At 30.8% G+C, this 25,478-nt stretch overlaps 1 protein-coding gene across 1 annotated transcript; it reads left to right on the top strand.

Annotated features, from left to right (window-relative positions):
• The first annotated feature begins 251 nt into the window (after positions 1 to 251).
• On the top strand, positions 252 to 24,679 carry LOC111619067 (DNA ligase 1-like). Its single transcript, XM_023360715.1, has 6 exons — positions 252 to 338; positions 427 to 522; positions 6,864 to 6,988; positions 12,558 to 13,153; positions 15,062 to 15,120; positions 24,183 to 24,679. Exons 4-6 carry the CDS (start codon positions 12,609 to 12,611, stop codon positions 24,677 to 24,679), a joined length of 1,101 nt encoding a protein of 366 aa, XP_023216483.1. The 5' UTR covers positions 252 to 338; positions 427 to 522; positions 6,864 to 6,988; positions 12,558 to 12,608.
• The last annotated feature ends 799 nt before the right edge of the window (positions 24,680 to 25,478 follow it).

A 25,478-nucleotide genomic window follows, 5' to 3' on the forward strand; every position in this document is an offset into this window, starting at 1 on the left:
TGGCAGTCTATCCTTAATGAAATAAAATGCCCCAAAATAAACAGAATAACAAACTAAAAATAAACCCCAAACGAAAATAAAAATGGTTTGGAATCGATTCCTTACAAGCAGAGTTAATTTGGACTGATAAGATTTTTGTTTTAATTTTAAAATAATTAAGAAATAAGATATATACATTATACATTTATTATAAATATATAAAATCATATATATGTATATATTTAAAGTTAAAATGAATTTATTTTAGACTTTCAAAAATCCAATTCATACTTATGAAGAATATGGGCCATCATGTTCTAAAAAATCAACACCAAAAAAATCAAATACTCCTATAAAACGTAGGTTAAAAAAATTATATCAATTATATGTCAGAAACTATACAATTATTTTAATTTGACTTCATTAATATTTGATATATTTCTTTAGGTAATATAATAAATTCTATTAATTATCCAGCCAAATCATATCTTCTTCCTATTAATTCTTGTTCCTGTTTTCAAAATGCATATTTTTATCCATTAGGTTTGTATATTTAATTAAATTTTTAAATTTTACTATAAACTTAGTGTTTGATTTTTAGTAATTTTTTTATTTAGCTATTCAGATGTTAAGTAATAAAGACTACAAAGTACATACAGTAAGTCCTCATTTAATGTCATTGATAGTATTGTGGAAGCTGTGAATTTTAGTGAAATGATATATATAATGGAACCAGTTTTACCTTAGACTAATTGATATAAACAAAGAGTTGAGTTTCTATGGCATATTTCTGGTTACGTCAAACTTCTAAATAACGTTTCAAAACACTTCTAATATTAAACATTGAAATAAATTTGAGCTATACATATATATAAGAAAGATTAATGAAAATAATTAATAAGATAATCATATATGATGAAGTAATGAGTGACAATAGTTGTAGTGATGGTGGATGATATGGAGAAAAGGGCTTAATCTTCAATTGGTGAGGGATAAAGAATAAATGTTTACAAACCAAAAATTGTAAGGACCATCTCCTATCACTATTTAGTTAAAAAATAAACAGTTGTTAATTCCAACAAAACTATAAGTGCACTGTATAAATTTAAAATGACAAATGCAAACAGGAAAAGTTTGTTTACAATTTACATTGACACAAAATGATGTCTTATGTGTTGTTAATATGGATAAAGGTTCACATTATTTGAAAAAAGATAATATTATAATGAATGAAAGTTATATTAATCAGATTTCAAGTAAAAAGTTTGGTTTATAATAATAATATTGGATTGTGTGCAATTCCAGTACAGCTCTCCCTTAATAGTCTGACAGGTATGGGACCAAAGGGGTGTTGGATTACCAAAAGTGTCCAGATTACCGAAAATAATTACATATTTTGCATTGTTTTGCTAGCAGTAGTTTACAATATTCCCTACTCCAACTGTTCAAACAGAACTGCTCACAGAAAACACACGAAATGTGTAAGAATTGGATGGGGAGATTCACATTGTGACATGCTTCTGTGCAAGCAGACACGTAACAGGGACGGGTACCTTGACGGGAGGTGCGTCGGACTACCGAGCATGTTGGATTAATAAACGTTGGACTATCAAGGGAGAGCTGTATTTAATTCCAATCTCAGAATCAGTTTTACTGTTTATAAAGATAATTCAACAACAATAATTGTAAATTATTACAAATGTACTTGTATTTTTTCTTATCAATGTTACAATAAAATATTAAATGAGGATTTAATGTACTTCAGAAAGCAAAAAAAAACTTTAAAATTTTTATAGAATACTTGAAAAAAAGAAAACTTTATAACATAGTTAAGTATATTAAACATGTTATAATTTATGTTAAATATTGAATGAATTTGGTATGATGTTGATTAATATTTTCTTTATACAAAACAATTATAATTTTTACTATAAGAAAATTATATCACTTAATTATAGTCAAACCTTATTAATAAAAAGTTGAAGGGACATAAAAATTGGCACTTTGTATTAACAAGGTTTGTATTAAGCAGATTTTACAAAACAATCAACAGTCATACTATTTAATACCGACTTACTTAAACCAAATAACCGGAGCGTTTATGTTCTATTATTGCGAACGTTTTTGATGCCTTTTCTGGGCTCTTCCTCAGGCTTCTATGTATATTTGCTCCAAGCGCTCTGGTTATTTGGTTTAAGTAAGTTGATATTATATTCAACCCGGTGTGTGAGGAAATTAAATAATACTATCAGATGACAAAAGTAAAATTTTTTCCAGTCTCACTGTGTTTCATCTTGTTTATTTATTTTGTTTTAAACATATCCAAACTTATGTGTTGCTTCAAACATACACCTGAAAGAAAGAATTAATGCTCATTTTTCTACATTGGTTAGCGTAAAACAATGATTAAAGTTACTATCTATAACAAGCTGATCTTGCTGCCAAATTGAATCCAGGAGCTGAATATGCATAAAACTTGGAAAAATTTTTAAAAATAACTTACTTTTTTGGATTTTAATGGAAAGAATTTGCTTTTAATTTAAAAATTACAAACTGATTACATTGTTTAATATTCTAATTCAGTTGTTTCATTATTTCCATTATTAAAGCTACATCATAATGTTGTCTTGAAGATATTTGAAATGTCAAAAAGGAATATAAGTTAATTGCTCATTATCAGCAAGTAACATCTTATCTATTTGTATCGAGAGCCTGGGTAATTTCCTAACAGTGCATTACATAAACGAGGGTTTGGTTAGTGCCAAGCCTGGACTTACATTGTCAATAAGTAATGAAAAATTGTTAATGATCAAAAACCTGAAATAATTACTCTACATAAATCTATATATATATGCACAAGAAACTTTTTCCAACATGTGGGACTAATAAATTAAATTATAACTATCTTAGAATTATTTCCACAAAACCGACAAGCAAAAGTATGAAATAGAAATCTATCGAAAATTCACAAAGAAATCTTACAAATTTAATTTGCCTAACTGTCACCAACATCAACAACGGAACTCGAAAGCCTTGCTTTAACCTCTCTCAGTTCTTAGCATCACCTTGTTTGATCTCAAGCTTCATCTCCTTATAGTGCGGTTGATGACGTTGCATGATTACGCCCACTCAACCCTATTTTACATACATAAATGACTAATAATCATTTAATTCCAGTAATCTTTCTTAAAGTCATGTCATTGCCCTTACATTTAATATTTTATAATTTTTTGTTGTGCCTTTTTGTGACAATTTGGGGCAGGAGATCATTCTTTTAAGTTCCTGAGATATCATTTCAATGATGTAATTGGTTGCTACCAGTTGTTGTAGTAAGGTTAGTTTTAGTTTTAGAATTTTACCTGGGTTAGGTATGGCAGTCTATCCTTAATGAAATAAAATGCCCCAAAATAAACAGAATAACAAACTAAAAATAAACCCCAAACGAAAATAAAAATGGTTTGGAATCGATTCCTTACAAGCAGAGTTAATTTGGACTGATAAGATTGTTGAGTAGTATATCTAAAAATATCTATTATTTGTGCATAATGCATCATGTAGTCGGCCTGCATGACTTCTGATTGTTGTTTTGACTATGCATGTAAGATGCCATTGATTCTAAGATGTAGCTTTGTTTCAGACAAGTAAAAGTGGGTAAAAATATGATCTTAAAATCAAGGAAATATGGTATATACATATTACAATTTAAAAGTGGTACTCCATTGTTTTATATGAGATATATGATAGGAAATCTATATATATAAATTAGAATGTTTGTTTGTTTGCTATGTATGCTTAGGCTGTTTGATCAGTTTGCTACAAAACTTGGCAATTATATTCAAATACTTCTGACTTAGATAATGTTATATGTCCTACCCCAAATTATTAATTGGATTTCTATATATTGATTAAATTCTCTCTATATTTGATTGTCGACTTTACATGTAGTGCCATTCAGTGAAAAAAAATTTAACAAAATAATTAACTAAATACAGTTGACCCCCATAACATGGGTTCCTATAGTTCGGATTCCTATATGACGGCGAAAAAATTGCGACGGTATCCGTACAAACATGGTAAAAAACTCCTATAATTCGGTAAAACGTCATCGGGCAGCCGAACTACTTTCCGCCGTCCAGTGCCATGCTACGGAGAGTTTAGGCAGGTAAATTGAGTATACTATCGTCTGTACAGTATTATATATAAATTATATATAAATTAGGTACTGTATATATAATTATATATTAACTTAATTTATTGTAACTTTATTATAATTATATATATACTTTCCGCCGTCCAGTGCCATGCTACGGAGAGTTTAGGCGAGTAAGTTGAGTTTACTATCATCTGTACATTATGTAAATTAGGTACCGTAAGTCTAATACAGCACTAATTTTATACGTTTCTTGTGAAAGAAACATTTCTTATTCAACGTCCATAAAAATTATATATATTAATGATGTCTCCAAAGTTCAACAAAGTTTTTGCAGAAAAATAACTTATCAGAAATCGCGGCTGCCATTTGTGCACAAGCTTAAGCAATGGCGACGTCGAACAGTGCACACTCGATAAGTAATCCTACAATTTTTTGTTTATAGCATAGTTTATACAGATTATTCCCAAAAAAAATATATGTGTTTTGGAAATGTTGAGTCGAATTAGTCTAGGAATCGATTAATTTTATGGAAGAAAACCTTTCAAACAGCCATAGTCTGTAAACTTCACATATGTCGGGCTGTGATTGGCAAGGACTCGTACAAAATTGATTCATAAAGAACGGAACGTATCTACCGTGTTATAGGGGGGTTGACTGTATAATTCTTACAAAAAAGGATATAATTTAAAATATATTATATTTACTGAATTACTGCAATAATAATATATTGCAAAATAGATGCACCATTATACTATTACTGTGACAGATAGCACATAGCACTTGCCTGTACAAAGTGTAGCAGTGTTTTACTTTACTGTACATCATACTTTTCCTGTTAGCAATGGAGTTGTGCTGATTATGTATCTAACTCTGTTCGAGGAAAAATTTTTTAATTGAAATAACGTGATTTCCTGTACAAATCAGAACTTTGTATATAGTTAATCTGGTCCTCTTTTACAATTTCAATGTCTGGTCTCAACTTTCATCTATCTAACTCCATTCTCAAGATTAAGGAAGGACAGAGACAGACGGACAACAGTAACCGAGTGGATAAAACTACTGAACATCGGTAGTTTGTTGTGGGTTTGCCTGTCACCAACAGACTGGCCACATAGAGTTTTCTGGGTTTTCTTCAGGTTAGAATGAGGCTAGCTTTACATAAAAGTCTTCCCGGGATGCATCTTCCATAGCTGATCACTCACATGTTGCATTGCTGTAACCTTGACATACTACACCCTTCCCTGATTTCATCTCCCTTTAGTAACTCATAAATCCATTGTCCCAAACTTCTTTCACTGATACCGCTTAGGATGTTCTAATGTTTAGCCAAATTAATGTACGTGCAACGATTTTAAGGCACAGAGTAGAGCTTGAAGTCTTTTTCTGTGCAGATGTTTATTTTTCCTATTTATTATCATGGCCACATTGTTTCATTCAAAACTTCCTGCAGTTGTAGTCTGTATAATGTGCACTTTATTCACATGTTCAGTCTTATTATCAATTCTGCTCCCAGTATGCTTATGCCACAATTTTCAAAAGTTTCCTTTACTTAGATATTTTTGCCGAGCTTTACTTTTTCAACCTGGCTTCACCAGTTTTTTTTACAGGAACACATAAAAACAATTATTCTCGCATTTTTACAAGACTTTTTTTTTATTTAAACAAGTCTTATATCAAGTCTTTTAGATGTTAAGGTTAGCAACTTCAATCACATGCATGGCCATCACAACCTATCTAATACAGATCACTTTTCAAATATTAATAGTAGACTGGTATTAATTAGTAGTCGTTGACCATCTTCTCTCCCAGGAGGAGGACAACTACTATTTTTGGTCGAATTAATTTCAAACTTCATCCTTAACAGTCCCTTCTTCCTGTCGGATCCACCGGTATGGTGGCATTCGAATAAGAAAATTACATAATATACGAGGTTACCAGCCTGCACAAAATATGATTTAAGTGGTTTTTGAGGGTGCCGAGCTTAAATATTTGGTCTGTGTTTTGTAAAATTTGATTTGTTAGAAGATCATCATTTGATATTAAGCTGTGAATGAAGGTTTGTTAATGCTAACATTAGAAAAAAATATGTTATCTTAAATTTTTTAAGATGTATTTTCAATTGGTGTCTATTTGATGAATAAAATTGTGGCATTTCGTACCATCTGAGTATCGCGATAAACATGACAGTGGTAGGCTAAAATAACTGTTTACATGGTTTTCGTTTTAATGTTTCTTATATTATAGTATTTGATTTATATAACTACAAAGGTTATCTTATGTAAGAGTTTATTGCACTGAGTGACCAATCTAACACATTTTAAAAATTTTCTTCCTCTACTGTACACAATTTAAAGAATTTTTAAAATGAGTTAGATTGGTCACTTGGTTTGATAAACCCTTACATAAGATAACCTTTATAGTTATATAAATCAAATACTATAATATAATATAATAGAAGGGTCAGAAGTACAAAATAATCTAATAATCTTAATGTTTGTACTTATTTTTTGCCCAAGTAATGTCGGGCTTACCTGCTAGTGATATTATATATGAATATTAGTTAAATTCTTATTCAGCATTGAAACGTAAGATAAATGATTGTAATCTTAAATATATAAATAACCTTACTAGTTTTAAAATAGTAGAAAAATTATACATAACTTTTATAATAATAATTAATAGCTAATAAATTTACAAATTAATAGAATAATACATTTTAAATTTGTTATAGCTCAACCAAGTAGATTAAGAAGGGAATATTTACCAGCAAAAGACATTCCATTAAATAGTCAGAAAAAAAGTATATCAATTCCTAAAGCAAATATTGATAAAAGTACAAACACAGAACATTTTCAAGTAAGTTCATGAATAACATTCAATTTTATAACAATTCTGTTTATTTTAATAAAGAAAATAAATGAATAAAACTCTATAAACATAAATTCATGTTCATAGAGTTTTATTCATTAGAAATTATAATATAACTTTTTTGGAAAATATGGTAAGGTCAATAAATCTCGAATTTGAAGGGACTAAAAATTTGGAGGTATATGAAAAATAGAAAAATTTTTATTTGCATTCAAAGCATAAATTAGTGCTGACGAAAACTGGGAATTCTCAAAATTGATTGACTAGTTTTTAATAAAACTTGTTTTAAATATCAGATACAAAACTGGTTTGAGTTCAATGGATTTAATGTTTTATTATTGCATTTTATTAATAATAAAGTACTACAGTAACAATTATCCATGATTCATGAGTATGCCTGTATCACACATTACTCCTTTCAAAAAAGAGACCATGTTTCTTTGACGTTGATAAACACTGGAGTCCAAGTATTTGACAAATAGCATTTGAAAACTTATTGTTTTAAAATTAATTCACACTATTTTTCACATTAATTTTATTTTTAAATACAAATAATGCATGGCATTATTTTAAAAAAAGTCAAGGATGATAAATTGGTGCTGCATACAAATATATTTCACTTTTCTGGTAGTATATCAGTTATGTGGAATTATCTTAAATCCATGTAAACTTTACTCCCAACAAAAATAAATAATATGTAAATAATAGACAAGTAGAATCAAAAAAGGCAAGCAAACTCGATAGTGATTTTGTTGCCTGTTCAAAACCAGGTTGAAAACACATTTTCAGTTTTTGCTAAAACCATGGTTTACCAAACTCTGATTTGTTGTCAGCATTAGTACAAATTAGTAGAACAAGGGAATAATTTAGCAAAATATTTAAGTCAATGATATTTATTTGAATCGTTATTAGAATGATATATGAGGCTGTAATTATGATTTAAATAAATACAGTAAGACCCCACTAAAGTGGGGGATGCGTTCCTAAATGACAAAGCGCTAAGCGAAACAGTATTAAACGAGATCATTTTAACATAGAGTAAATAGGGAAAGGGGAACATGTGACCAAAAATAAACAGATTTCACTTTAATTTTAAGTTATTTTTATATTAATTTGCATAATAATATTTGTTAAATAACACACAAACATATGCAAACAGAAATGTAAAGTTCATTTTTTGTAATGAATGTTCTGGCTTTTCTGAAATTTTTGTTATTTGTGATAAAGTTGTGTAGTTTCATTTGTCGCTTTTTTTCTTTTCTTAAGCAAATGTCAGTAGCAGAAGATCGCAATCCAAAATGCCTTGTCTTACTTTTACACTCCTTTCAAAATCTGGATCATTTTTTACAATTTGATCAATAATTGCGGTTATCATTACCAAACTTTTACTAAAGAAATCTGGAGAGAAATTCTTGAGTTCTTTCAGTGTTTTCAGAATCACTATTTTCCAGTTCTACTTGAATTCCTTGTTCTGCTCGTTCTTGAAGGTCGTCATTGGTAAGGCTCTCACCAGAAACCTCTAGTAACTCCTCAATATCCTGCTTGTCTACATTTCCTAGTCCTGTTGTATCAATTAAGTTGACAGTTTGGTCAAGCTAACGATGCAGCGATAGGCTCTTCTAGTTGAGAATTCTTGGATACCTCCAGCCATAACTTCTTCCACACTGTGTTCATGCATTCATCAGTTAATTCTTGCCATGTGAAGTTGATATTGCCTATGATATCCACGATGATATATTTTTTCCATAATTGCACCAAACAGACATAGATTTAAGGAAAGTAAGGCACTACGATGAATTGCCACCTGTGACATCCAAAGGGGGAGTGAAAAAAAAACAAAGAGAATAATTAGAAATAATAATAATTAAATAAATTAAGAATTATTTTTTCCGACGTAGAAATCGGAGATCAAAAGGTCAAATGGGGAAAGGATGACAAAACCCACACACTACCTATTTCGTCCAATTTTGAAACCGATAAAGCCGATCAGATGATCATACACTGTAACAATTATTACTAAGGTTGCAAGACAAACTCTGATCTTAGTCACCTCCAGCAATTAATTCAGTTTGTTTGACAGCTGTTATCAAATTTATGGGGTAGAATGAGTAATCATGCCAGTTAGAAAGAGGTAATAAATTTATTGAAATGTTCAATTTCTGATAATTAACATAAACAATACCTGGACACAAATCGAACTTAGAACAGGTTACATCATACATAGAATTAGTCAGCTCTCCTAAAAACAGGTATAAAAAGGGCTTGGACACAGTCCTCTGGGCTCAGATATCAATGGCAGACATCATCAGTAGAGACCAGACCTGTCCTGCCATCCTTACCTTCCCACCATAATCGCTGTCTCTCTTAAAGGAAGACTACTGGTCAACTCCGCCGATCCAGGAGTGTTTTACCTACGTCCTATACAACGAGATAAGGAATCATCGGTCTATGAGGTATATTATCTGTAGAATCGTAAACTCCCTCTCTCTCGGTTCTTTAGTTAAGTAGTTCTTTAGCTATAAGAAGCAGGAACACATCCTTTGTATCGAACCTTAGAAAACCTTATGTGTTATGTTTAGTGTAGATTAAATGTGTTGTATTTGTTTAGCCTGTGTCACCCTGTCTAATTATTTGGAAGCCTGTTGACTTACTCACACTGCCCCACTTGAGATTTTAAAAGCCCTCCTAAATTAACAACGAGAGCGGGTTTTATGAACCCGTGCCAAGTAAGTGGTCATCACGGATCGGCCCCTGAGCCCCCGGCTGCTTACACCACAGTTTGCTAATTAGTTCATGTTTGCAAATGATCATATTATACACAAATCAATGAAATGACACGATAATTTGAATCAGGGTAAATTTTGAGCTTATTTTTAGGCTTCAAGCAGACCACATTATATCGAATCAGTGTTAATCAAGGAAGCGTTAAGCAGGGTCTTACTGTATATTGAATTTAGATATATCACAAAACTACCTCTCTATGCTATACTGAAGTTAACTTATTCAAAAATTAAGTATCACTAATACATTATATGAATTATCTGTAGAAAAATACATGAAAATTTAAGGGAGTTTGCAAATAGATCTTTATTAATGTAAATGACTTTGTAAGTTTATAAATACTGAAGACAAAATTCAAGATGGGTGCCATAAGTAGAGAATGCTGCTCTACATAGAAATATGAATTATAAGAAAATCAGTATTCTCCAATGAAATTAAAAGAACAAAATGTTACTGCAGTGTCTCTTCTCTGCCCACTCTGACATAAAAAACTGCTAGGCAGAGAACATAACTTTTAAGTTGTGCGATGATGCTACAGGAAAGCTAAATTTAGCAATTTTTCTTTTAAGTTGGCAACTTAGATGCCATTGGTTTCGTTATACAGCTATATTAAAGCAACTTAATTAGGGATTTACAAAACTTAATAAGATGTTGGTCAAAACCTACCGAATTCAACTAGTTTAATTTAGGGAGGTTGACATTGAGATATGTGAAATTTTGTTTGACTTTTATGAATAGAAAAATACATTATATTGCATAAGGTGTTTGCTGGGACTGACAAGCCAGTTTCATTGTAGGAGGGATTCAAGAAAGAGAGGATTTGAGATTAGAGGTTTTACTGTAATTTCTAGATTGTTTTCTATTTAGAAAATCTAGAAATTATAACTATTAATTTCTGTATTTTTAACACAAAGCATAATTTATCATTAAATTTAAGAGTTATTCTTAATTCATCAAATCAATTATTTGATTAATTGCATGTATATATTTCTTAAATAAAAAAACAACTAGGACATTGTGCGACTTTGTCATATTGTGATAGAATTGAATTCTTGTATCTGATGGACACGGACAGGCGAAGTTTGCACTTGCCACCACGAAAGATGCTATTCTTATACTTACATATGTGGCTAGAGCATTCAGCACCAGAGGCAAACTGAAATATGGTACCTTTTGGAAAAATCTTTAATTAATGTGTTACAAATTTTAAAAGTATAAAATCACTTTTTATTAATATAATCCATATTATATTTCATAATATAATTTTTCATACTCGTGTGTAGCTGTTTTCTATGAATTTATTAGTTTGCCCATGTAACAATTTTGGAATTTTGGCACCCTATCATCTTGGTACCCCATCTGCCTCTGCCTTCATCTGTACCTGCTGGTCACAACACAGGTGATCCTCATAGCTGCAGGCCACGGGAGATGCAATCCTTACAGTGGCTGGCTATGGAGAGACAATCCTTGTAATTGCCAACATGGAGGACAATCCAAGAACAAAGCAATTGTCATTGATTGCTTTGTTGTGTTTTGTTCATTTTTTTTGCACTTATTTTCTATTTGGTGCTATCAATGCTGGTTTTCCCTCCCTAAGTTCTTTAGACTCAATTGTGTCAGGGGCATGGACATTGTCACTTTGACTCCACTGTATATCAAAAATGAAGTCATGGAGCCCTACTTCCTTTATATTTAACCTATCCCATGTTAAAATTTTTCTCTGATGCATGTGACCACCATGTTGAATTTTTGTTGATGTTAAACCTAATGAAAAATTTTACATTTTTTAAAAAGTAATCGTGGCTATTGTATCATCCGAAATTATTTTTTTATTTTTCACAAACAAAATAGATATATTGATAAATATAGAAACAAAAAAAATTATATTTTGGAAGTTATTTTTAATAAGAAAATTATAATGACTCACGACATCTAGTTCCAAAAACATACCAAAAACATACAAATACTATAACGAGACATCTCGGTTCCAACTCAGCGGGTCAAAGGTCACAACCCCGATATATGTCGGGAATAACACAGTTGAGGTTACATGGCCCCTCATTAAATTTTTGCATTCCTAGTTGCAATTAATGGAAAATGGCAAAATTTTATCAAATTTTGAGAATGAACTGAATTCTATAAACGACGTAGAAGAAGTACTTGAGATCTTGGGACATTGCCTGACAAAGTTGCATGATTCGTGCAATATCGCTTTGTCGCGCACACTCATGCTACAACCTTGTATCTTGAAAACAAAGTCATTGACTCCAAATTTTTATAATGTTTTTGGATTCTTCATTGCAATAAATGGAAATTGGTAAAGTTTTATCGAAATCAATCGATCATATTTTGAGATTGAATGCAATATTGTAAGCCACATATAAGAGGCTTCGCTAACACTGCCTGAATAATTTTACATAATTTTATAATTTGCATTTTAGGACTTCAGACTAATACAGATTAGTCTGAAGTCCTAAAATGCATATTAGTCTGAAGTCCTTATATACAGATAATCTGTATGTTTTTAAAAATGATAATTTTTCTTTTGTTAAATAGTTGTTAAAGTAAAAAGCGTTAACAAAATAATAAGACAATTAAAATGTTATGTTTTAATAGATTTAATAGAAGCTTATTAATGAAACATTTTGATCGTTTATTTTTCAAAAATAAAAAAATAATAATTGTAAAAAAAAAAATACTTTATAACTCTGATAATTATTATGGATTTTAATGTAATTTTTATTTTTTAATTTTCATATTTTAATATAATTTTTAGGATAAGAGTAAAACTCCAACAAAACATAAAGACGGAAAATTTAATTTGGAGATGTTATCGGCAAGTGAAACAAGTAAACATAATAATCCTTCAAAAAATTATGTATATGGCATTTCTGATAAGGAAAATGGCAATTTTTTTCAAAAAATGCCAACAAATATTACAAATAAAACAGATAAACATAAACTTTTGAAAAATAAATCTATTCAGACTGAAAAAACTAAAAAAATTCATCAGCATAAAACAGAACATTTAGAACAGAAGAAAATAACTGAAAGCGATTACGTTTACTCTCCAACAAAAAGTAAACACGACAACAATTTAAACAGAAAAAACTGGGAAATGGAACCAAATAAAACAAAAACTGCTAAGAAATCTGTACAATATCAAGAACTACAGAAATATCAAAAAGATTTTGATATAAGAAATAAATCAGACAAAAGCAAAAGTAATGCATCAGAAAGAGAACACGTAATACAAAAAGAAACAAATAGTCACACTAATTCAGCATCTAGAAATCATTCAGAATTACATAGAAATCAACTGGAAGAAAATTCTGAAGTTTCTTGTATAATTTCGAGATATTTAAATTCTAGGTATGTAATAAAATTTTATATCATAAAATAATTAAAATTTTTATTTACAAATAAATGATTAAAATCACAGAAAAAATTTATTATTTATTTATTTTTTTTAAAGAAAATAATGGTAAAGCTCTTCCAACATTACTACAGCAAAATTATTATATTATCTGAACAGTATAGTTTTATTTGTTTTTAGAAATAGTCTAATAAATTTCTTGATGGAATAAATTGTCACTATATGTATTTGTGAGCCCGCGGATTTTTGCGGGTCTTTTAAAAATTTAAATTTTCTTGTTAATTAACGTCGGAAAAAAACCGAAGATTTTGTATTAGATCGGATTACACCGATTGTATCACAACTCGCTGAGGAAGTTTACAGTTAGGTGTGAAAAATGCACCGTCATCGTCAACAAGAATCGATGACGTGTCAGCTCTCGCATGAAAAAGTATATGATCTCGAATCTCCGTAACCTCAGGGCGATTCGTCATAGGAAGTTATACTTAGTAATAGTGTCACCGAAACTCTCGAGCCTCCATTCAGCGGACCCGATCCTGCTATAGAGAGAGGATCTTGAATAGAAGACACGGAAGACACCATATCCTGAACGTTCGCCAATTCGCCCTGCCACCGACAGGTATTTTGGGGTATATAGGATTTGTAAGCGCTCTCTCTCGAACTGGAGAATTCGTACTCGAATTTATGTAAATAGTAGAGATAACCGCTTTTAACCTCTTGTAGTGCTTAGTTGAGTATATAATAAATGCTTGTTTAGTTTTAAACCTGTTTCCTGTCATTTAAGGACGCCTATCAACTTGCTCACCTCCCTCCCCACTCGAACTGCCCTCCTAGCCATCCGACGACGCCGAGATCNCTGTATAATTGTGGCTGCTTATGATATAGCAAGCATAAGAAGAATATTTTAATACTGTATTGGTTGGATGTGTGCTGTGTGACACGAGATGCACACATTGAGAAATTGCAATGTATAAATGTGAAATTTGGACAGTTTTCCAATGTTTTAATGTACATTACAATGTTCTCAGATAATAATTATCATAATTACAATAATTTAAAATGATAGCAATTTTTTGGAAGGCCCTGTATTTATTATTTTAATATTGTATATATATTTTTTTATTTCTATAACAGTCATACTAATTATAGAGATAATTTAATTCAATAATAATTTTTAATTTCTTGAAAAAGAAATTTTTTAAGAATACTTAATGTAAGATCATTCCGACTCTGGCAAACAAAACATCACCATTGTCAAGAGCTATCCTCACCTCACAATGCATGATCATCTATTCCCTGTCTATAGGGACTAAGCACAGTAGTGACATTTTCTTTTAAGTAATTTACTGTACCGTTTATTGATAATGAATAGCTATATTTACTGGTTACTGGCTACATTGATATTGTAAACAGAATGTAGACAAGCTACGATCAAGTACAGGTTATAAAAAATAGCAATAGATGCTAAATTTGGAATGCTGAGTAATTTATTCCTGCTTCAGACATATAAGCCAATTTTTGCTACTCAGCAGTGCTTCTGATGCTAGATTGGAGTATACTTATCAAAATTGGTCTTTGCGGTGGAGAATACTTCACAGGCTTAGTGTAGATCCATGAGTGGTTGATCAGGCAGAGAGAACCAAAAAGAACTTGTGATTTGGGTAAATTGTGAAACCTGGGAATTAGGGATTTGTTTTACTGTGAATTTTATATCAGTTTTAAAATAATTTCTTATTTATTAATATTGTTATTATTATTGTCTAAAATTTAATTTAATTATTGAAAACTTTTAATAAAAATTAACTGTTTCTATAATGATACAAAATTGATTTATTAATAAAAATATTATAATTTCATGTTTTCAATTATTAAAAATAATAATGTATAATAAATTTTCTATTTAGAAACGAAATAAATATGGCTTCTGTATATTCGTCACTTCTACCATTGCTTTCGCAAACAAGTAAGAATTATTTGAATATTTCATTCTTTTACATTAAATTCAAAAACATACTGGATTTTCTAATGGTGACTTTTAGAGTTTTATAAATATATTAATAGATACATAGTAATTAAATTTAAAATCTAATTTAATCTCTGTTTATCTTAATAACTCTTAATAACATATTCTTACATTCATTAATTGCTTCAATATGTTGCCTAGTAAAAAATAATCAAGCAGACTTTCATAATTTGTATTAAAATTAGTTGATTATTATTTATTATAACTGTGTGTAAGGTGAGTTTGCATCTTATGCAAACTCACCTTACACAATTGATGCAAACTCCTGCATCTGTGTGCATGAGTTTGCATCAATCCAACAGACTGGCTGCATGGAGTTTTCTAGGCTTTCTTCTCGTGTAACACTTAACTGGGTGCCAATTTTCTGTAGAAAGTCTTTCAGAGAGGTACCCTCCCTTTTCAGATAACCCTTGTTTTACATTGCATTATCCTATTAAACCAAACCAAGTCATAACTTTATGAGACAATTCATAACTACAGTGTTAAACTTAAAGATATTGATAACTATAAGTGCAAAACATTTTTTTAGTATTTTTTCCAGAAGATAATAAAAATATGAATCTATAAGCACAAAGTTTTGGCTCTGTGGAGGACTTATCACATACTATTGAGGTTGTCAGAGTAATCATACAGAAGTGGGTAGACACAGGCATATTGTAACAACAATCCACAAAACCTTTTTATAACAGTGTTGTGTCCTATAACAATCTTCACGAATGTTTTTGACCTCCACTGAGGTCTGCTTCAGGTGGTGACTAAACGATGTCTCCTTTTGACCATTGGAACGATGACGCCCGAGATGTAAATAATGCGCGTATCGCGTTTCACCTCTCAAATTCCCAGTTCAAATTCTTCGAATAAGAATCTCCATGCCTGCGCAATCGTTTCTCCGTAAATTTGAACTGGGACAAGCGGAGGGGTGAAACGCGATACGTGCATTATTTACATCTTGGGTGTCATTGTTCCAATGGTCAAGAGGAGACACTGTTTAGTCACCACCTGAAGCAGACCTCGGTGGAGGTCGAAAACGTTTGTGAAGATTGTTATAGGACACAACACTGTTATAAAAAGGTTTTGTGGATTGTTGTTACTCAACGCAGTGTTAAGATTAGTAGTCGTTTTGCATATTGTAACATAAGGACAAAAAGCAAATCACCAATAAAAAAAATAGAATGATATATTGAATATATAAATTATTGTAAACAGAAATTTAATTATTATTAATAAAAATCTCAAATATAAAATTCCAAAGAAAATGCTACCGTTTTAAATTATTTTAATCATTAATTATTATCTAAGAAGTATGTAATGTGCACCAATGGATAGAGGAACTGTCCAAGTTTCATCTCCCATCTGCATTCAAACATCTTGTCTGTTACCTTTAGGAAACATTGTAAACGAAAATGGCGACTTCCCATAGAGAAGGCATTTTGTGATTCTGCAGTTCACAAAGTTGGAATCGGAATCACTTGTCATTGTGTAAGGATGAGACTATGCAGACGTGAGCGGGTGAGAATATGTGGTGAGAAGATGCAAGTTGCAATAAATATCAAACCCTGTCAGATATGTGTGAGAACCAGAAATTCGCTCACTCCAGTGAGATTTCTCGCTTCTTGCTTGTGCCTGTTTTTCTTTGCAAGAACTATATCACTCACAACCTCTCACTCACTACTAAATTCACATCTGCATAGTTGCACCCTAACCTGCAGGAGCTATACAGTTGATCCCCTATAACACTGTTGATAATTCCATTTTATATGAATTCCATGTTGTACGAGTAACTTAGATTTTACAAATACGTGTGCCGGGCTATGAACGGCTCAGTATTTGTAAAATCTAAGTGACTCATACAACATGGAATTCATATAAAACGGAATTATCAACAGTGTTATGGGGGGTCATCTGTATAATTGTGGCTGCTTATGATATAGCAAGCATAAGAAGAATATTTTAATACTGTATTGGTTGGATGTGTGCTGTGTGACACGAGATGCACACATTGAGAAATTGCAATGTATAAATGTGAAATTTGGACAGTTTTCCAATGTTTTAATGTACATTACAATGTTCTCAGATAATAATTATCATAATTACAATAATTTAAAATGATAGCAATTTTTTGGAAGGCCCTGTATTTATTATTTTAATATTGTATATATATTTTTTTATTTCTATAACAGTCATACTAATTATAGAGATAATTTAATTCAATAATAATTTTTAATTTCTTGAAAAAGAAATTTTTTAAGAATACTTAATGTAAGATCATTCCGACTCTGGCAAACAAAACATCACCATTGTCAAGAGCTATCCTCACCTCACAATGCATGATCATCTATTCCCTGTCTATAGGGACTAAGCACAGTAGTGACATTTTCTTTTAAGTAATTTACTGTACCGTTTATTGATAATGAATAGCTATATTTACTGGCTACTGGCTACATTGATATTGTAAACAGAATGTAGACAAGCTACGATCAAGTACAGGTTATAAAAAATAGCAATAGATGCTAAATTTGGAATGCTGAGTAATTTATTCCTGCTTCAGACATATAAGCCAATTTTTGCTACTCAGCAGTGCTTCTGATGCTAGATTGGAGTATACTTATCAACATCGGTGTCTTTGCGGTGGAGAATATTTCACAGGCTTAGTGTAGATCCATGAGTGGTTGATCAGGCAGAGAGAACCAAAAAGAACTTGTGATTTGGGTAAATTGTGAAACCTGGGAATTAGGGATTTGTTTTACTGTGAATTTTATATCAGTTTTAAAATAATTTCTTATTTATTAATATTGTTATTATTATTGTCTAAAATTTAATTTAATTATTGAAAACTTTTAATAAAAATTAACTGTTTCTATAATGATACAAAATTGATTTATTAATAAAAATATTATAATTTCATGTTTTCAATTATTAAAAATAATAATGTATAATAAATTTTCTATTTAGAAACGAAATAAATATGGCTTCTGTATATTCGTCACTTCTACCATTGCTTTCGCAAACAAGTAAGAATTATTTGAATATTTCATTCTTTTACATTAAATTCAAAAACATACTGGATTTTCTAATGGTGACTTTTAGAGTTTTATAAATATATTAATAGATACATAGTAATTAAATTTAAAATCTAATTTAATCTCTGTTTATCTTAATAACTCTTAATAACATATTCTTACATTCATTAATTGCTTCAATATGTTGCCTAGTAAAAAATAATCAAGCAGACTTTCATAATTTGTATTAAAATTAGTTGATTATTATTTATTATAACTGTGTGTAAGGTGAGTTTGCATCTTATGCAAACTCACCTTACACAATTGATGCAAACTCCTGCATCTGTGTGCATGAGTTTGCATCAATCCAACAGACTGGCTGCATGGAGTTTTCTAGGCTTTCTTCTCGTGTAACACTTAACTGGGTGCCAATTTTCTGTAGAAAGTCTTTCAGAGAGGTACCCTCCCTTTTCAGATAACCCTTGTTTTACATTGCATTATCCTATTAAACCAAACCAAGTCATAACTTTATGAGACAATTCATAACTACAGTGTTAAACTTAAAGATATTGATAACTATAAGTGCAAAACATTTTTTTAGTATTTTTTCCAGAAGATAATAAAAATATGAATCTATAAGCACAAAGTTTTGGCTCTGTGGAGGACTTATCACATACTATTGAGGTTGTCAGAGTAATCATACAGAAGTGGGTAGACACAGGCATATTGTAACAACAATCCACAAAACCTTTTTATAACAGTGTTGTGTCCTATAACAATCTTCACGAATGTTTTTGACCTCCACTGAGGTCTGCTTCAGGTGGTGACTAAACGATGTCTCCTTTTGACCATTGGAACGATGACGCCCGAGATGTAAATAATGCGCGTATCGCGTTTCACCTCTCAAATTCCCAGTTCAAATTCTTCGAATAAGAATCTCCATGCCTGCGCAATCGTTTCTCCGTAAATTTGAACTGGGACAAGCGGAGGGGTGAAACGCGATACGTGCATTATTTACATCTTGGGTGTCATTGTTCCAATGGTCAAGAGGAGACACTGTTTAGTCACCACCTGAAGCAGACCTCGGTGGAGGTCGAAAACGTTTGTGAAGATTGTTATAGGACACAACACTGTTATAAAAAGGTTTTGTGGATTGTTGTTACTCAACGCAGTGTTAAGATTAGTAGTCGTTTTGCATATTGTAACATAAGGACAAAAAGCAAATCACCAATAAAAAAAATAGAATGATATATTGAATATATAAATATATATGATCAATGAGACAAATAATTTTAATATTTATTCTAATAATTCATACTGAGAAATTCAATATCAGTAGTTTAGAAATTTATCTCGAGTTAGTGTAAGATGTCACAAGTGCATAATATAAAAATCTCTGCACATATAAAAGGGATGGCTTATTATCTTGATTTAAAATGCAATTTTAATATAATAATTCTGAGTTTGATTATTCTGTAACTTTATTCATTGGCTTAAAAACAGTCAATTGATTAGTAGGATGCAGATATGCTACAGAGTTATTTGTTTGTATTCTTGATAATCCTGTTTACAGAATCAACAAGAATACAAAGAAATAACACTCTAGCATAATAGTTGCATTATATTAATCAACAAGAATACAAACAAATTACAAACTATTAACAGAAGGTGGAAGAACTAATGTATACTATGTTTATAGCATCACTTTTTTTCCTTGTTTTTTTTTTAAATATAAATTTTTATTGAAAATAAAGGATCTAACAGAATTGCTTTATGATTGATTTATTGAGAAACACACTGGTGAAAGATTATAAATATTTATTTAGTTTCATATATGTTCAGTTCTTATATAAATGATTTTCATCTCTACTTATTTATTTGTTTAATTATTTATTAATTATCCTAATTACTATAATTTTTTCCCTATAATTTGCAAGTGCAAGTTTTCATTGATAAAAAAAATCTATTGTTATTTATAAATGTTTGTACTGTTGTTCATTTACTTTCTTGGTGTATTAGAAATAAAATAAGGCAATTTGGAAATTTCAGTTTGTAAAGACACAATAATTTTTAAAAATATTCTTAAATGTAGGAAAGAAAAAAGAAAATGTAAGAAAAAGAACAGTTAATTTTAAAGTGGTACAATGAAAGCTTAAAATCTAGAATTACAAAATACTAGTATTGTCAGTCCTTGACTTATGATGGCCAAAACTGGTATATTAAGAAGATTATTTTTGAATCCAAACAGTAAGATACAATCAATAATTGCACAGCATAACAATAAATGTTAAATATAATGCTGTAAAGGGCAATAAATAAATTGAATATAATGTAACATACATTTATTATGTACATTATAATGTACATTTATTCATCTGTGACTCTGGTTTTCACTGTCAGCATTCAAAAATTAAAAAACAGAAGAGCAACTCTGCAGAAACTAACTTTTGGCAGAGTTGCTTTATCTGAAATTATCATTCTAATCTCAAATTTATAATAAATTTAGTGAGTTAATAAGAAATTAAATAAATAAAAATTAACAATAAAAATAATCAATATCATACGAAGATTATAATACTCCAACAATATAATTTTTGATTTCTTTGAATATGATAGTCTTCCTGGTGTTTTCGTGAATCTCTATATTAATAACATATTATTAAATTGCATCTCTATAAGAATTTTCTGCATCCGTCACTGAAACAAACTTTTTCCATATCAACAGTGAAGAAGACAAGTCCTGGTGTATCATTAAGACTGTCTTCTTGGTCAAGATGTCAGAATTAGACACTATTAATTGTTAATGATTATCTAAGTTAATACATCTTAAGCTTAAAACAAATGTTAAACAAAAATCAGCTTGAAAATGTTTATTGGAAGGCTGATACTGTAGACGTGTTAAAGGAATATTTGTGTTATTTACGAAGTAGACGTGAATGGATCTGTCAGCATCTTTTTAATAATGTATTCTCTTTAAATAATAAGTTGGAAATTTTATTGTATTTTAAACTATATATGTATTTTATATCCGTTTTTTGTTTTGTCTGGTTGTTCATCGCACAATTGTTATCTATCATACAAGATGTCCTTTGCTAACAATGTAAAGGAATTTTGCTTATTTTTTCAATTTTAGGGACCCTCCCTTGTAAATTTTTAGCAAATACAGATTAAAAATAATTCAGAGAAACAAATTAAAATAAAAAAGTTATCAATTAATTGTTAAAAATCTCACAACATTCAGAGGAAAAGATGAAGGGGATGACCGTCGTTTCCCCCTTTTCAATAGTGTTAGGTAACAGATGTTACTCTATCCATATAATGTGGAGACATATGATTATTCATAATAGACAAGAGAGAAGAAGGACTAAAGAATAACCAGTCATGCTTATCCTTCATTGCCTCAATTTCCTTCCAGAATAAAATCATGATTGGTCAGAAAAAAGAATAAAACAAAAGGAAATGCCAAAAACCACAGAGAGAAATAGGAAGAGAAAGCAGGAAGTGAGAGAAAAAGAAAGAGAGGAGAGGAGAGTGAAGACAACATTCAGAAAGAGAGTCAACTTGGAGAAAAGAGGGCCAACACAACAGTAGAGAACAGCACCAGAGGAGCATGTAAAATCTGGAGAAAATAAATCAGTAAAAAGAGATAAGAAAGGAAAAAGATAAAGTGCAAAAAGAACTGAAAAGAAGGCAGAAGGTCTTTGAAGAGAAGACAACTCTTTTCCTGGTATGTTGTGAGTCGCGAAGTTTGGATACCCCTAGGTTTTACTTACATAGAAATAGGCTAACTTCTTCTCGAGGACAGACTTTGTATTTAATATTAATTTTAAACTTAATTTTAGTGTTATGTTTAGTTTCCATAATAAATTCTCCTTTTTATTCTAAAGTCATTTTAATTGGTTTTGCATTCATTCTCTTCAGAGGCTCATTCCTGGACTTTGGAGTGACTCTTACCCTTGCGCCTTACAAATATGACTTCTCTAGAGTAAATTAGAGGTGTGTATGATAATTCACACCTGGTGGAGGATCCTACCTAAAACTCCCAGATACGATTTTTTAGGGCCCCAAGCCCCCACACAGTCATATTTTGTGAATTTGAGAAGACTTTTTAACATAACCAAAAGTAAAATTAGTTTAAAAGTATTTTTGGTGTTGTGGAAGAATTGTTGCAGATTATATGCAGTGGTCCATAGTTTGCATTATAGTACTACTTTTGTAATATTTACTCTATAGTACTCATTTTTCCTATATTTTTATTTCAGTTTTGTAATTTTATTATAAATTTTTATTGGTATAGATTTTATTTGCATTGTTTCATTCATTCATACACTGAGTGGCCAATTTGTTATGACCACCTGCAAAGTTTACACAAATCAGCTATGATCGCACTCTATTGTCACCAGAGGATGAGATTGGTGTAAAAGAGGATTGCTGGATGATTGTACAGACAGTTGTAGGGAATTTTATGTGAAGGTATGGGTAAAAGATGTGATTTAACAGACTGAATGTGGAATTATTGTGGGTGCTAGAAGCAGTGGAGTGGTTATCAGCAAAACTGCTTTGCTCATGAAGTGTTTGAGAGTGGCTGTTGTTCATGTATACAAAGAGTGGACTACCAAGTAAAAAATTGGGTCTCAATGTAAGGTGTGTGGTTGTCCTTGGCTGCTAGATGCTCAAGCTGAAAGGAGAGTTGCCAAACTTATCCAGTCCAACAGAAGAGCAACAGTACAGTACATCAGATTACAGCTGATCAGGGAACATCTCTGATGGCCTCTGAACAAACTGTTTGCCATACATTACATTGTTTTGGGTATGGAAGTCAAAGGCCTGTTCAAAAGCCTTTGTTGTCTCCAGCTAACAAGGTCAAATGATTCCAATTTGAACACGATCACAAAGATTGGACAATAAATGACTGGAAAAGGATAATGTGGTCCTATGAATCACATTTTTAATTGCACCATGCAGATGGTAGAGTGCAAATATGGAGAAAGCAGCATGAAAGCATGGATCCTATGTGCATAGCCACAACACTTCAAGCTGGTGGAAGCAATGTTATGGTTTGAGGGACATTTGGGTCCTTTGCTTTATGTGAAACGTCTGATCGTCCAAAGGTATTTAAATATTATCACTGACCAAGTACAGTACATCCAGTTATGTTAATTAATAGCCTACCCCACTGGACAATGCTCCATGCCATAAAGTTCAAATTATCCAAAGATAGTTTGAAGAGCATGATGGAGACTTTACCTTGCTTAGTTGGCCTCCACACTCACTGGATCTCAATTCAGTTGAGCATTTGTGGGATAAGGTCGAAAGGAGCATCAGGCAGCTGGATCCAGAACCATCCATTCTTAATGAACTGGAGAATGCAATTTATCAGATACGGTGTCAGATTCCTCCAACCAACATCTCGTAGAGTCCATGCCAAAGAGAATTGCCGCAGTATTGTGAATAAAAGGTGGCCCAACAATGTACTGAGTAGATGGTTATAATAAATTGGCCACTCAGTTGAGGTTATATTTTTCAAATTCTCAAAATACTCCTAACAACTAAATTGTATAATCTATCACAAAAGAAGAAAACTGATGTAATAAAATCACAACAATATTAATTTGATAAAACTAAATGATCTCATTACTAATTAATTAATTAATTGCTATTACTAGTTAATAATTAGTTAATTAAATATTTTAGGACAAAATAATGCCTTTTTAAATTCATTTTATTTGTTTATTTAATCTAAATATAAAAATATTACACTAATGGCATGGTATAAAATTGCATATTGCATTATGTAACTGAATAAAGAAAGTTGAGATATATACACAAAGATTTTACATTTAATTTCATAAGCAAGTAATTAATTTGCTTTTAAAATTTTAAACATTTAAATTTTCTGTAAACTTCTGAAGCTAGTCTGTCGTAGATTATTATTATAATAAAAGATTTAAATATTTCTCACGTTCTTTGATGATTAAAGTAAATAAAAATTTTTAATTATAGATATTCCATCTGAAGACAGCCATACTTCTGAAACTTCCGTTGATTTCAATAAAGAATTGTTTGAAAGATTAATTGTGGAAGTCATACATGAAAATCTTCAGAATTTACATTTAACAAGTGAAAAAAACACAGTATCTGACGTTTCTAAACAATCTTTATCAAAACATACCGATGAACAGTCATTAGAGGAAAAAGCTGATCAACAAGATTCATTGCACGATTATGACGACGACCAACAGGACTCATTGCAGAGTGATGATGATCAACAGGAGTCATTGCATGATGATGATGATGATCAATCATATTCTCTTCATGATAGTTCTAAACAAAATTCATCAAAAAGTAAAACAAAATGTGAAGTGGAACAAGAGATATCTAAAAGTATTACAACAGCAGGTAACAATGTTGAATTAAAGGAAGATTCTGCTCATGAAATGCCATTTAATTATGAAAAGGTATTACAATTTCTGATATTAATTGCAAAAATCTTAAGCTAGATAAACTAATTTATATTGTTATTATGTGTATATTATTATGTAGATATTCTGTATACATACATGCATGATATATGTACATATTCTGTATACAGCTAAATATAGTATTAGATACTAATTATACTAACAGGTTTGTTAAAAAAAATGGACAGTTGCATAAAATAAATGAAGTTAACATAAATACTTTTTTCCCTAAAATATTTTAGTTAACTAAACAGAATATATTTATATTTTTTTATTATTACGGACAATAGACACAGCCAAGGTCGGCCTTCCCGATAAAGGGGCCCAGGTGCAAGAAACCTTTTGGGCCCTAAAATATTTTTTAAAAGTAAAAATAAAAGGATTCGAAATAAACGTATATTGTGTAATATGTATTTATTTAAATATGCTATTTTTTTTTCTATGTCATTAATCATTTCAGAAAAATTACAATTTTTGGCAATTTCCTTTTCGATGCTTAATATAGCAAGTGCATTTAAGCATTCCTCACACATACTTGACCAAAGACAATTCTTTATTAATTTTAATTTGCTAAAAGAATGCTTGTATGGCACAGGGGCTACAGGTTGCTCATGACTGATCTAATCAATTTGAATATATGTGTGACCTTTCGGGTCGTCACCTATTTAGTGCCCTGTCAGGATTGACACCACCGTGTTTATCGGAACACGGAAGCCGAGACGGCAATTCGCACCGTCGCGCGAGAGGTCCCGTAAGTGGACAGACAGATTCGTAATGTCAGCCGATTGAGAGACAGCATGTGGAAGAGACTCAAACTACAATTAACACTTAGCAAGGA

This window comes from Centruroides sculpturatus, unplaced genomic scaffold (genome assembly GCF_000671375.1).
Source record: "Centruroides sculpturatus isolate CEXI.00-Female unplaced genomic scaffold, Cexi_2.0 scaffold170, whole genome shotgun sequence".
Lineage (NCBI taxonomy): Eukaryota > Metazoa > Arthropoda > Arachnida > Scorpiones > Buthidae > Centruroides > Centruroides sculpturatus.

Bases quoted from the DNA above. Each gene is read 5' to 3' on its own strand.
- LOC111619067 (XM_023360715.1), top strand. From the start codon at position 12,609: ATGTTATCGGCAAGTGAAACAAGTAAACATAATAATCCTTCAAAAAAT. The intron at 13,154-15,061 runs GTATGTAATAAA...TTTTCTATTTAG, and splicing joins TCGAGATATTTAAATTCTAG to AAACGAAATAAATATGGCTT. The intron at 15,121-24,182 runs GTAAGAATTATT...TTTTAATTATAG, and splicing joins ACCATTGCTTTCGCAAACAA to ATATTCCATCTGAAGACAGC.